Source organism: Myotis davidii, unplaced genomic scaffold (genome assembly GCF_000327345.1).
Source record: "Myotis davidii unplaced genomic scaffold, ASM32734v1 scaffold608, whole genome shotgun sequence".
Taxonomy (NCBI): domain Eukaryota; kingdom Metazoa; phylum Chordata; class Mammalia; order Chiroptera; family Vespertilionidae; genus Myotis; species Myotis davidii.
In genome coordinates this window covers 783,451-796,949 of record NW_006300025.1, presented here as the reverse complement: position 1 = coordinate 796,949, position 13,499 = coordinate 783,451, and the positions used below count along the sequence as shown (strand labels likewise).

Genomic DNA, 13,499 nt, shown 5'->3' with positions numbered 1-13,499 from the left:
CTCAGCTGCCTGGCTTCTGGCCGCCATCTTGGCTGGCAGTTAATTTGCATATCACCCTGATTAGCCAATGGGAAGGGTAGCGGATGTACGGCTAATTACCATGTTTCTCTTTTATTAGGTAAGATAGCTAGTGACTAGTGGCTACCCTTATGGACAGTGTGAACTATCACAGTTGGAGGCAATGATAGTACCAACTTCAAAAGTAGCAAACTCCAGGCACAAATAAAGTATAGATGTTTTAAAAAGTAGGAGGCTGGTTCCTGGCATTACAAGTTAGAGAAGGATTTTGGTGAGATAAACTTTCTTCTCAGTATTCTAGGAAGAGTTTTTAGAGAAATTTTAGCTTATAAGGAGTTCAGAGGATGCATAGAAATCTACCCCTCTGCTTCCTTCCACTGCCAAAATAATTGACTACTGAAAGTCACCCTTCAAGTAAACAAAGACTAGTTAAAATTTACTTTTAGTTCCACAAACATCAATCTAGCTAAGACCTTTTCTTTTCTTTTAATTTAAATTTTTTATTATTGACACTATGCAGATATCCTTGATTCCCCCACCCCTTTGCCCATCTTGTAAATAAAAATTTACCAGAAACCTTGTAAATAAAAATTAAACAACAATGACTGCAGATCACTTGACTGAAAACTACTTTGGCTACAGATACTGGCTCTCCAAATGCTAAACTAACAATGACATTAACTCTGATTTTTACAGAGACTCACTATTTCTATCACTGCTTACCATAAGAAAAACATCAGCTCCTCTTTTCTGGATTCCTTGGTTTCAAAGCTTGCATCATACAAAGCATAGCGACAATCTTTCTCTGGGAGCATTCCCACAAAATGCTTGAAAGGATCAGTTATGGTTACACCAACATCTCCAACCAAGATCTCTTTGCCTTCTTCTACAATGATGCACTTTTTGTCTGCACTGAGACAAAAAATGACAGCCTTCTTTCTTTTCTTGATTTCTTCTGGTGTGGAACACTTCCTAACTTTCATGTCATAAAAAATGCGACATACTTCATCAGCAACTTGCACTCCTGAGGCCTATAATAAGAAAAGGAAATCAGAAAGAGGTTTATAATTTTTATTGTGCCAAATATAAAAACTATATATTTGATTATAGACTGCCGGACACTTATTACAATTTTTAAGGCATACTTATCATCCAATAGGGAAACTGGAATACCTGAGCTGCAATCACTAATATCAGTCACTGAACATTTACAAGATTACATATATAAGCCATTCATTACTATTATGTGGGATTAAGGGATGAGTCATCTATGCAGCCACTCATACCTTAAAACCTGAAAAAAGGTACTTCTGAAGTGGATTATTTTTATCTTGTGGAGGTGTCTCAGAGCCCTGACTGGAGGTAGTCACCTTCCCAGTTTGATTATTAATATCACCCCAAATTCTTTTCATAAGTATAATAAATGGTCAGAGTGGCTGGGCTGGAAAAATTATTCTATTCCTATGGCATAGCTTTCACTAATAAAATAATTAAAAAGTCTTTGTTCTACTCACATTTCAAAATTATGAGATTAATATTCAGTAACATAAGTCAAATGCCTTTAAAATTACACTTTAAAAAAATCTCCAAGTTTTAAATTAAGATAAGAATAAATAAGATTATTAAGAGACTAAATCTTAATTATTCCCACCACAAAAAGCAATATTTATGTGATGTGATAGAGGTGTTGGTTAGCTAATGCTATGATAGTAACCATATTGCTATATAAAAATATATCAAATCAACAACTTTTACACCTTAAACTTAACTATGTTATACGTCAATTATATCTCAATTTAAAAATAGAATAAATCAGAAAATGTTTACTGCTGTGACAAAGAACACAGTTTAATTTGGTATTATATTGACCGGAAATATAAACCTTTTACTATGTTATATTTGCTATTTTGAGATGAGAAAGCAGTTATAAAAGATCTTGATAGCAAAAGTTCTAAAACCAGTTTTTAATCTTTTCCTCTTTTTTAAGGAATGTGCTATTTATATTAACTTTACTTCATTAACTTCTTTGGTTTTGCATGTTAGTTTTTCTAAAGCAAGAATTTAAACTTAACAGAATATAAATACTGAACAATGCAAAAATATTGATAACCCAAAATTAATATCAAGTAATTTGCTTAAGAAATAAAAATACATGTGAGGTGAAAAGATAACCCATACACTGGGAGAAAGTATTTGCAAATCATGTATCCAATAAAAACTTGTATCCAGAATATATCAAGAACCCTTCTAACTCAACAATAAAAATAAAGACAACCCAATTTAAGGGATGTGAATAGACATTTCTTCAAAGAAGATATAAAAATGATCAATAAACACTCGGGGAAAAATGCTCATGATAGTGATGTTAGGGTAAAACCACAATGAGCTATTACTTCACACCCACTAGGATGGCTATAACCAAAAAGACAACAGCAACAAATGCTGGTGAGGCTGTTGAAAAACTGGAACACTTATACATTGCTGACAGAACTGTTAAATGGTGCTGCTGCTTTGGGAAACAGTCTGGCAGAGTTCCTCAAAAAGTTAAACACCTAGCAATGCCACTCTCCTGGTATATTCACGAGAAATAAAAACATAAGTTCATACAAAAACTTGTACATGAATATTAATAGCAGCATAATTCATAACAGCAAAAAATTAGGAAAAACTGATGAATGAATAAACAAAATGTGGCTTATACATACAATAGAATATTATTCAGCCATAAAAAATGAGGTACTGATACATGCTACAAAATGGAAAAACCTTGAAAAACATTATGCTAAGTGAAGTAAGCCATGCATAAAAGGCCCCATTATATGATTCTTTTTTTCACAAAATGTTCAAAATAGGCAAATCCATAGACAGGAAGATTAGTGGTTTCCAGGAGCTAAGAGGAAAGAAGAATGGGGAGTGACTACTAATATGGGGTTTTCATTTTGGAGTGATAAAATGTTTTGAAACTTGATAGCAATGTGGATGCACAACTTTGTAAATAGACTGAAAACCAGTGACTTGTACTTTATGATGTGTGAATTATCTATAATAAAAGCGATACACTAATTACGCCAGACAGCCGGACAACCATCTGGATGACCACGCTATGATACCCACTGGTGCCAGGCCAGCCAAGGCAGTGCGATGCGATTGGTCAGAGGCCCGGCCATCGCCCCATGATGGCCTCACAGAAGGAGGCTAAGGCCACTGACCGGAGGGGCAATCAATTGGGGGGCTCTGCAATCACCCCAAAGAGGGAGGCCCAGCCACCAACCGGCAGGCTGCAGCAGGTGGGCAGGGCCTCCCTCTGGAAGCCCAGGTCCCAGGTGCCAGAGGGAAGCCGGTGGCGGCAGCGGGGGAAGGAAGGCCTACTCTTGCACGAATTTCATGCATTGGGCCTCTAGTATCTCAATAAAGCTGTTACTTAAAAATGTATGTAAGAATTCTGGGGATTAAAATACACTAAGATCCCAGGATTTAGTTAACATTAATGTGCTTGGGCCATTTAATCATATTAATTAAAAGAGTATAATCCACTTCAATCCCATCTAATCTAACCTATAATCATAATCCAGTTCAATCCTGTCTAACCTATTTCACATCCTATCTAATAAAAGAGAAACATGGTAATTGGCGTACGACCGCTACCCTTCCCATTGGGTAATCAGCGAGATATGCAAATTAACTGCCAGCCAAGATGGCTGCCAGCAGCCAGGTAGCTTAAACTGAACATGAGGCTTGCTTGCTTCAGTGACGGAGGACTCCAACATTCCCCCCATGCCTTGCCAGCCTCTGAGCCTGCAGTTTGAACACTGTAACAAATATAGAAGCTAAACAAAACCCCAGAAACCAGCGTTCAGTGAGCCGGGATCTCAGAGCTGGAGTTGATAGTGTTTCGATTATAGAACCCAAACAAACCAGATACCTACTTTCAGCAGCGGAGGCCTCAGAGCTGGAGCCAAGCCTCAGAGCTAAAGCTGGCCCAGAATAAAAAAAAAAGAAAAGAAAAAGGAGCAGTTGGGAGCTTCCGTCCCCCGCCAGCCTGAAAACAGCCCTCAGCCCCTCACCCAGACTGGCCAGGCACCCCAGTGGGGACCCCCACCCTGATCCAGGACCCCCTTCAGGGCAAACCAGCCGGCCCCCACCCGTGCACCAGGCCTCTATCCTATATAGTAAAATGGTAATATGCCTCATTGGACGGGGATCAGCGGAGCCACAAGGCCTCCCGGCACCGGGATCAGCGTGACAGGGGGCAGCGCCCAAACCCCCTGATCGCCCTGCGGCTCTGTGCGTGACAGGGGGTGGGGCCACAACCTCCCTATACCCCCTGCTCTGTTCATGACAGGGGAAGGAGCCCCAACCTCCTGCTCTGTGGCTGATAGGGGGGAGCTCCCCAACCTCTGATCGCCCTGCAGCTCTGTGTGTGACAGGGTGCGGAGCCCCCCCCACACCCCACGGGCCCTGCTGTGTGTGTGATGGGGTAGAGCCATAACCTCCCCATCGGCCCTGCCCTGAGTGTGACAGTGGCGGCGTCCCAGCCCCCTGATCTGCCCTGCTCTGTGTGTGACAGGGGGCGGTGCCCCAACCCCCCAATCGGCCCTACCCTGAGTGTGACTGAGGGTGGCATCGCAACCTCCCGATCCGCCCTGCTCTGTGCATGACAGGGGGCGGCCCCCCAACTCCCCAATCAGCCCTGCTCTGAGCCCGACCCGGGGCTGCACCTAGGGATTGGGCCTGCCCTCTGCCACCCGGGAGCAGGCCTAAGCCAGCAGGGCATTATCTCCCGAGAGGTCCCAGACTGCGAGAAGGCACAGGCCAGGCTGAGGGATTCCCCCCTTCCCCCCGAGTGCACAAATTTTTATGCACCAGGCCTCTAGTTTTGTTTATAAATGAATATTTCACTCTAAAATAATGAAGTGGTAAATACAGAAAAATAAAGACTAGAAAATTACTACAAAAGCTACACAATCTTATCACTTTCCTACTATTAAAAAGCACTTTTCTTAAACCTTTTATTGCTTTAGGAGTAGTACTGTTCTGATCTTCATAGTTCATCTGTGTACAGGAAGTTACGATTATTTTGCTATTTTGAACAGAGGAAAAAAAATGTTCAAAATAACAAAATAGTGAATAACTACATGGTGTCCCAAAATTCACGCAAAAGTAATTTTGATAGAAAACACAGGTTTATAATTAAAAATTGTAAATTTTTTATTGATTCATAAAGTATACAGTATAGGGTTATGTATGGAATAGCACATCGGGTAAATGGCCTCCACGGCTTTGCTGGCACCTACGCAAAGCCATGGTCTTCATTGTCCCTGCTCCTGGGCCATAACTGGTACTTGGTAATGCTTATCAAATTGAAGGGACTGAAATCAAAGGACAACAGATATTAGAATCTGATTCAATAAACCAAGTAAAATTAGGCTTTTATTTTTTGTTGTTGTTGTTAATGCTCACGCAAAATTCAAATCTTATGTGACTTTTGGGACACCCTATAAAAGCAGACTCCAATTCTTCTAAGCACCCAAGTTTACCTATGTTGATTTGTTAGGCTTACATGTCTAACCCATCTTGAAAAGCATGAAAAGAGTATATTTAAAGACTTATATCTAACCAATCAATATTTGAATTTATCTGTCAACATCTAAGTGAAGTATCTCAAGCATTTTATATCCTGACTTAGAAATTAATCAAAGTAATCATGTACCAGTAACTGAAAACAGAAAGGAAATGTATATTCTGCAATTAAAATGCAGCTAATCGCAGCCAAATTAAGCTGTAACTTACAGGCATCTTAAAAGCCTCAGTAAGGAGGAATTTGAGTTTTTAAATCAACATTTAGGTCTGTGCAGGTCTCTAATGAAGAGACACTAAGAAACTGGCAGACACTGGAAGCAGGAAAACCATTTTTGAGATAGTTACAAATATCCAGAAGAGAAAGCGCTGAACTACAGCAGTGCAGTTAAAACAAAACAAAACAAAAAAAATCCAAGGGCATTTCAAAGTAGAATTAATATAGCTGAGTGAAACCATAAATAGAATTAATATAGCTGAGTGAAACCATAAGAAGTAGCATCAGCCCAGTAGAACTGCTCAGTGGTTAAATATTGACCTAAGAACCAGGAGGTCATGGTTCAATTCCTGGTCAGGGCACATGCCTGGGTTGCAGGCTCCATCTCTAGTAGGGGGCGTGCAGGAGGCAGCAGATCGATGATTCTCTCCCATTACTGATGTTTCCATCTCTCTCTCCCTCTCCCTTCCTCTCTGAAATCAGTAACAATATATATATATTTTTAAAAGTAGCAGCATCAAAGAAGATCCAGGATTCTCTAGACTGGTAAGTAGAAAGTTTGGGATGAATCAGCAGAAAGGGGAGGAGATGGTTACAATTTAACATATTAAAAAAAATTTTTTAATCCTCATGAGGATATTTTTTCCCCATTGATTTTTAGAACAGAAGGGAGGAGACACCCACAGAGAAAAACATCAATGTGAGAGACACATCGATTGATTGTCTTCCGCACATGCCAGGACCAACCAGAGCCAGGGATCAAGCCTGCGACCAAGGTCCATACCCTGGACTGTAATCAAACCCAAGACCCTTCAGTCGAAGGGCCAATGCTCTCACCATTTAGCAAACCGCCAGGGCTGACATGTTAATTTTGAGGAATGTGTAAAACATCTAAGATGAAGATTTCAACTGGAAATACGAGGATGAAACTAATAGATATTTTGGACTACAGCCATTATCACAGAATCACCAACATTAAGTAGCAAAAGAGAAACAAGTCAAGGGGACTAAGAAGAAATGATAGGAAAGCTAAGAATTAAAAGTAAGAAGGGCAAAAACAGCATCCAAGACGCCAACAGAGAGTATTTTGAGGAAGGAGATCATCAATACCAAAAACTATAGAGTTTGAAAATAGACAACTGGGCTTGGCAATTGGGCCTCTGAGCATTTCAGGAGACTGGAGGAATGGGGCAGAACTCCAGAGTAATGGGCTGAGGATCCACAGGGAACTGAGAAAGTGAAAACACAGGAGGGTGAATGGTGAAGGGAAAAGGGAAGACTGAGTATTATCCATTTCTTATTGGGGAAATTCTGACCATACTAAAAGTTTAAGAGCTCTTAAGAGAACAAGAGAAAGGAAGCCAAAACACTAAAGAGAAAAAACATCCAAAAACTTACTACTGAGTACTTATTATTATCAGACACTTTGAAATAACAAAAATTCTATGAGAAAGCTAGTACCATTATTTGCTTCTTACAGACTTGAAAACAGAGGCATGGAAAGATTAAGTACAGTAACGTGGTCAGAATTACACAGAAACTGGTAGTGGAACTGAGATTTGAACTCATGCAATTTGAATCCAGAGACTACTCATAAACACACATAATTTAGAGGCAGAACTTTAAAGAGGTTGGGGAGATGCAGAGCACAGATGGAAATGTGAATCTTAGTTTCCTCTAAAATAGGAAGAGGGAGGGTAGCAGTTGGAGGAAGGAAGAGGCACTGCTAAAAATTGTGCCTGACAGGCTATAGTAGTGCAGTGGTTTGAACATACTAGGTAAAGATTTAGAATCACTGTTCTGGGAAGTTCTAAAGGGAATCACCCAAGGACAAGCAAAAGGACTCTGAGGACATAAGAAGTTTTGGCTGAGGTCAGAGAGGGTGATGGCAGAGCAATCAGGCAGAAAGCAGATGCTGATGGCAGGATGTCAGTGCAGGTGGAAAGAAAGGACTCCACATTATCTCTAAGAGATTTTTATCCAAGCTTGAAGTTTCAATCATCTAATCCCAATGACTCACACATTATTCAGACTTCTGCTTGTCTGAGCTTGCAGTCTTTACACCCAATTTCCTATCTAAAATCTCCAGCTGGATGTCTCAAAGAGCTCTGCATGCTCAAAGTCCCCTTATAGTCAGTCTTCCTTTCCAAGGAAGATATTTTCATACTAGAGGCCTGATGCACGAAATTCATGCAAGAGGCAGCTGCAGCAGCCTCCTCTGCCTTGGCTCCAGCCCACCATGGACTTGTTCTAGGACATCGGGTCTAATTAGCATATTACATTTTTATCACTATAGATATTTTTCCAAGACATCACCATCCTAGTTACATAAGCCCCAAACCTGATACATCTTTAACAATTCCTTCTCTCTCACCTCACTGAGCAATTTGGTTTCTCATACATTTTTCCAAGACATTCATCTCTCTCCCTTTCTATCACCACTCTTCTAGTCCAAACCACTACTGTTATCTGAACTGTTAAGATAACCTCCCCAAGTGTTGCAAACCTCCCCTGGAAGATGTGTGTACCATACTGTTTCCTCTTCCTGGACACACAGGGAGACTACATTCCCCAGCCTTCCTTAAAAGTTCACCAGACTGATTCTGCTCAGCAGCAGGTGGACACAGTGATATAAACCACTTCCAGGCCTGGCTCTTTAAAAGTGATCTAGCTCCTCTTCCCCTGACAAGATGACCTCGGGAGATATACTTCAGGATAGAAGCGGGCTGCCCAACTCTGTGCACTCTGTATGATAGAGATAAATCTTTACTGTGTTAAGCAAAGAGCTTTGGGATTTAATTTGTTCCCGTAGGAGTTCGAATACAACAGACCGCCCACACCCATTGCTGAGACCCTCCACTCTCCAGCTCACTCACTCTCGACACTGCAGCCGAGGATCTGAAACACAAATCCCATCGACATGTTTAAAACACTTCTTTGGCTTTCCTTTGATCTGAGGGTAAAAAGAGTAATAATTGTTTTTTACTGCATGGTCTGACCCTATCTACCTCTCTACCCCACATATTCTCTGCTACCTCAATACCTTCAGCCTTCTTTTAATTCTATTTGCCATGCTCCTTCTCACTTCAGGGAGTTTGCTCATACTAAATACTCGGCTATACACTTTTCAGATCTCAGACCAAATTCTCATTTTGCAAATAAGTTTTCTGGGTCAAGACCACTACTTCACGCTTCCATGAAATCATGCATCTCTACACCATAGCACTTAACCACAGCTTCAATGTTCTCTCTTTAAGATTATTTAATGATTGTCTCCCCAAATAGGCTGTTTAAGACTGTAAGTTCCTTAAGAAAGACTGTGTCTATCTTATTCACTATTGTGTTCCTCTGAGGAAATCAAAGATAAATAAAAGACTCCCATCGTAGTTTATTTAACTAATGGAGAAGATAAAGACAGCATATACAAATCATCAATACTTGGTAAAACTATTATTCCCTGATAAACTCCAATAGAAGAGAGTTTAAAGAAGGTAGAGATTATGCTAGGGTAAAGCAGGACACAGGTAGGGGTTGGGGGTTCACATCTAAGACTTAAAGCACTCCAAGACGAGAGGACTAAAGTATGAAAAGAGTCCCTGACAAAGGGAACCTTGCATATACAATATGAGAGGATAGGGAGGAGGAAATTGAGATGTAGACTGGGTTCAGGAGGAAGAGACCACAAATGACAGGCTCAAGAGTTTGGAGACAATGGATATATTTTTTAAAAGAAAAGTAAGGATGACCAGCAAAAAGGCTAATTCAGTAAGCAAGGCAAGAGGTGATCAAAGCCTTCATTAGGGTAGTAGGAGCAGTACAAGGAAGAGGGCTGGATGTCAACAGTGTGTAGGCACAAACATCTGTACTTGACAACCACTGGCTGGGAGAGGGATGGTGGAAAGGAAGGAATCAGAATAGTTTGGTCATTAGGAGGCTGATTAATGCCCTGGACAGTGTGGCTCAGTTGGTTGGAGCATCGGCCTGTACGCTGAAGGGTCACAGGTTCCATCCCTGGTCAGGGCACATATAAGAGGCAACCAGTGGGCTTAGCCAGTTTGGCTCAGTGAATAGAGTGTCGGCCCGCGGACTGAAGGGTCCTGGGTTTGATTCCAGTCAAGGACACGTACCTTGGTTGCAGGTTCCCCGGCCCTGGTCAGGGTCCATGCAGGAGGCAACCAATAGATGTGTCTCTTTCACATCAATGTTTCTTTCTGTCTCCCCCTCTCCCTTCCACTCTCTCTAAAAATCAATGAAGAAATATCCTCAGGTGAGGATTAACAACAACAACACACACACACAAAAAGCAAGTGTCCAAAAAAAAGAGACAATCAGTGGATGCATAAATGAGTGGAACAACAAACTGATTCTCTCTCTCTCTCTATCAATCAATCAATAAAAATAAATTCCTCTGACATAATTAATTTTAGTGGATTTATCATCATCACAAAGAGACATTATGGTGAATCTTAAAGACAGATGTGATATATGTAATTATTTATGTTTTTTTTTTTTTACTTTATATTGCACTTTTACCTAATAGAAAAGGTCTTTTCCCACCAGTCTCACTTTTCAGTATTTTTCTAAAATGTTATATGACTAAGATATTAACTACTCACCTGTCAAGGAAGTTAAAGTTTATTTTAAGCCGAAACCGGTTTGGCTCAGTGGATAGAGCGTCAGCCTGTGGACTGAAAGGTCCCAGGTTCAATTCCGGTCAAGGGCATGTACCTGGGTTGCGGGCACATCCCCGGTGGGAGATGTGCAGGAGGCAGCTGATCGATGTTTCTCTCTCATCGATGTTTCTAACTCTCTATCTCTCTCCCTTCCTCTCTGTAAAAAATCAATAAAATATATATTAAAAAAAAAAGTTTATTTTAAAAAGCAAAATCAAATTTGGTTTTGACTTTTAAAAAATTTATTTATATTCGATTACAAAGTTTTAACAATCAAGACCATTAAAGGATACTCTGAATATAGCACCAAAATTTGCTGCATAACTAGGAAGGAAAAATCTTGAGTAAAAATAGATTGCTATTGCAACAAGAGCTTTGTGATTACCTTAAAAAGATATGTTATCCACAACTTCAGTTTCACTGTGTTCTGTACCAGTGACCACTGGAGAATAACAGTTGCTCTTAGAACTCCACCCTCATGTCAAAACAGTTGCTGTTAAATAATTACTTCGCTGTATTTTATTTCACTTGACTACGTTTTTCACTTGTTCATGAAGCATAATGGATCTCAAACCTGTCTGAGTCGCCTTGGCAGAGCTTTTATAAACACAGATTCAGAGATTAAGTGAATACATCAGAGGCACTGCTTTAATACTCAAGATTCACTCAGTGTACTCTTCTCTAAATAAAGTTACTACTCACAAACAAATGCTATAGAGAATTTGTAACCTTGGTATTTTAAAGGTGCGAATGACAGAACACACTTAAAACATCAATTCTCTCAATTCTAGCACAAGGCTAGTGACCTCTGAAAGGAGCATCAAGTCTTTCTGATTCAATTTTTGTAAACAACTAAACCAGTCCAAATCCTAAATGTAGTAACAGCTGCCCACCCTAAACCAAAATATCAGAAACAGTGGTGTATTTTTATACTACTAACTCAAGTAGGATTCCTGACTTTGGCTCCATAATTAATGCCAAATATACTTTACCCAACCCTCGTTGGAAAAAAAACAGGAATAAAAGACACTTTCCTCCATCAGAAAATTAATTTTTTTAAAATTATTTTTCTAAGCTAAGAGTCTGAAATATTTGACAGTAGGATATTGCATAGCAGAAAAATACAATTTCAAATTTACAAGCACCTGGCAGAAAACAGTTCCTTTCTCAACCTACCAACTATTAAAAACCCAGCATAACTGCTAATCAAAGGAGTTGGGAAGTTTAAAAAGGTTCACGATTCTTTCTTTACACCATGCAATGAATGACAGTGCTTAAGAAATTTCTACATAGGAGTATTAAGGGCCCTATAGATCTTGTGTTAAAATGGGGGGCTAAATACACACATCTAAATTTATCTCCCTCTCAAAACTCCACTGAAAGTACAAAAGGGGATTTTTTTTTAAAAAAAGAAAAAGAACATATACCCACAAGAACAAGGAGAGCAGAAAAAAAATGGAAATTCAGATAAGGAAGAATGAGTGAAATTTGTTTGAGAAACAATTAGTTTCCTAGACCCCGCTCCTGATCGCAACCCTGCCACCAACCCCATATCCTTGGGATTCTGCAGTTTATTCTCTGCACAGTAGGTCTTCCTGGCTTAGTCATCATATTGAAAATAGGAGAACTTATATAAACTGAATGCTAAGACACTCTATCCACCACTACCAGTACCTTGAAGCCTAACTGTCCAACAGAACTTTCTGTGATGTTGCAATTGTTCTATATGTGCACTGTCCAATATGGCTATTGAGTACATAAAATGTGACTAATAAAAATGAGGAGCTAAATTGTTAATTTTATCTTAAGTGATTTAACATAGAACATAAAATTAACTCTCAATACTAAAATAGTATGTTTTGAATAAATTTATAAAATATATGTTTTCTGCCTTGAAAAAATAGTGTATTATTTAAATTTATGATGACTTGTTTGGGTCCTCAGGAACCTGTTTTTCTCCTATGCAGTGACAAAATAATGCTCCCAAGGGCATGGATTTCAATTTACTATAATAATTATGGTCAACTATTTCTGGGGGCAAGTAAGCAATCTCGGGGGAAATTCAGATAGACTTTTTGTCTCTTTGGAAATATCCTGAGTGTTAATTTGAAAGAGTCAAAGGACCAAAATCAAGAATAGTTCATAAAACTTCAGAAAGGAAGGTTTGACTTTAAGGAAAGATTTTAAATTTTTGTGGTTTTTTTTTTTTAAATTTTTTAATTGATTGATTGGTAGAGAGAGAAAACATCGACTGGCTACCTCCTGCACACCCCCTAACAGGGATGGAGCCAGTAACCAGGGCATGTGCCCCAAACAGAAGCTGGCAATCTCGGTGCACAGGACAACACCCAACCAACTGAGCCTCACCAGCCAGGGCTTTATTTTATTTTACAATTAGAGTTGACATTCAATATTATTTTGTGTTAGTTTCAGGTGTACAGCATAATGGTTAACCTATCGTATACTTTATGAAGTGATCACCCTGATATTTCCTGGCACCACAGTTATTACAATATTACTGACTATATTTCCTATGCTGTACTATACATCCCCATGACTATTTTGTACCTACCAATTTGTACTTTTTAATCTCTTCACCTTTTTCACCCCCCCGAACTCCAATCTTCTTCCCCTCTGGCAACCATCAGCCTGTTCTCTGCAACTATGAGTCTATTTCTATTTAGTTTGTTCATTTATTTTGTTCTTTAAATTCTTTATATAAGTGAAATTATATGGAGACACTTATCCAAAGAAGACATACAGATAGCCAATACACATATGAAAAGATGGTCAACATCTCTAATCATCAGAGAAATGCAAATTAAAAACAATGAGATATCACCTCACACCTGTTAGAATGGCTATCATCAATAAACCAATAAACAAGTGCTGTGGAGAATGTGGAGGAAAGGGAACTCTCCTGCACTGTTGGGAATGCAGACTGGTGCAGCCACTGTGAAAAACAGCATGGAAGAAGTATGAAAGATCCTCAAAAAAATACAAATGCAACCGCC

At 39.5% G+C, this 13,499-nt stretch overlaps 1 protein-coding gene across 1 annotated transcript in view; it reads right to left on the bottom strand.

Moving 5' to 3' along the window:
* DSTN (destrin (actin depolymerizing factor)) overlaps window positions 1–13,499 on the bottom strand; it is a 44,581-nt gene that overhangs the window by 9,421 nt on the left and 21,661 nt on the right. The window contains exon 2 of the mRNA XM_006776114.2: window positions 742–1,049. Within this exon, the coding sequence (XP_006776177.1) occupies window positions 742–1,001 (260 nt within the window). The 5' untranslated portion in view covers window positions 1,002–1,049. The remainder of the gene's footprint in view (window positions 1–741; window positions 1,050–13,499) is intronic.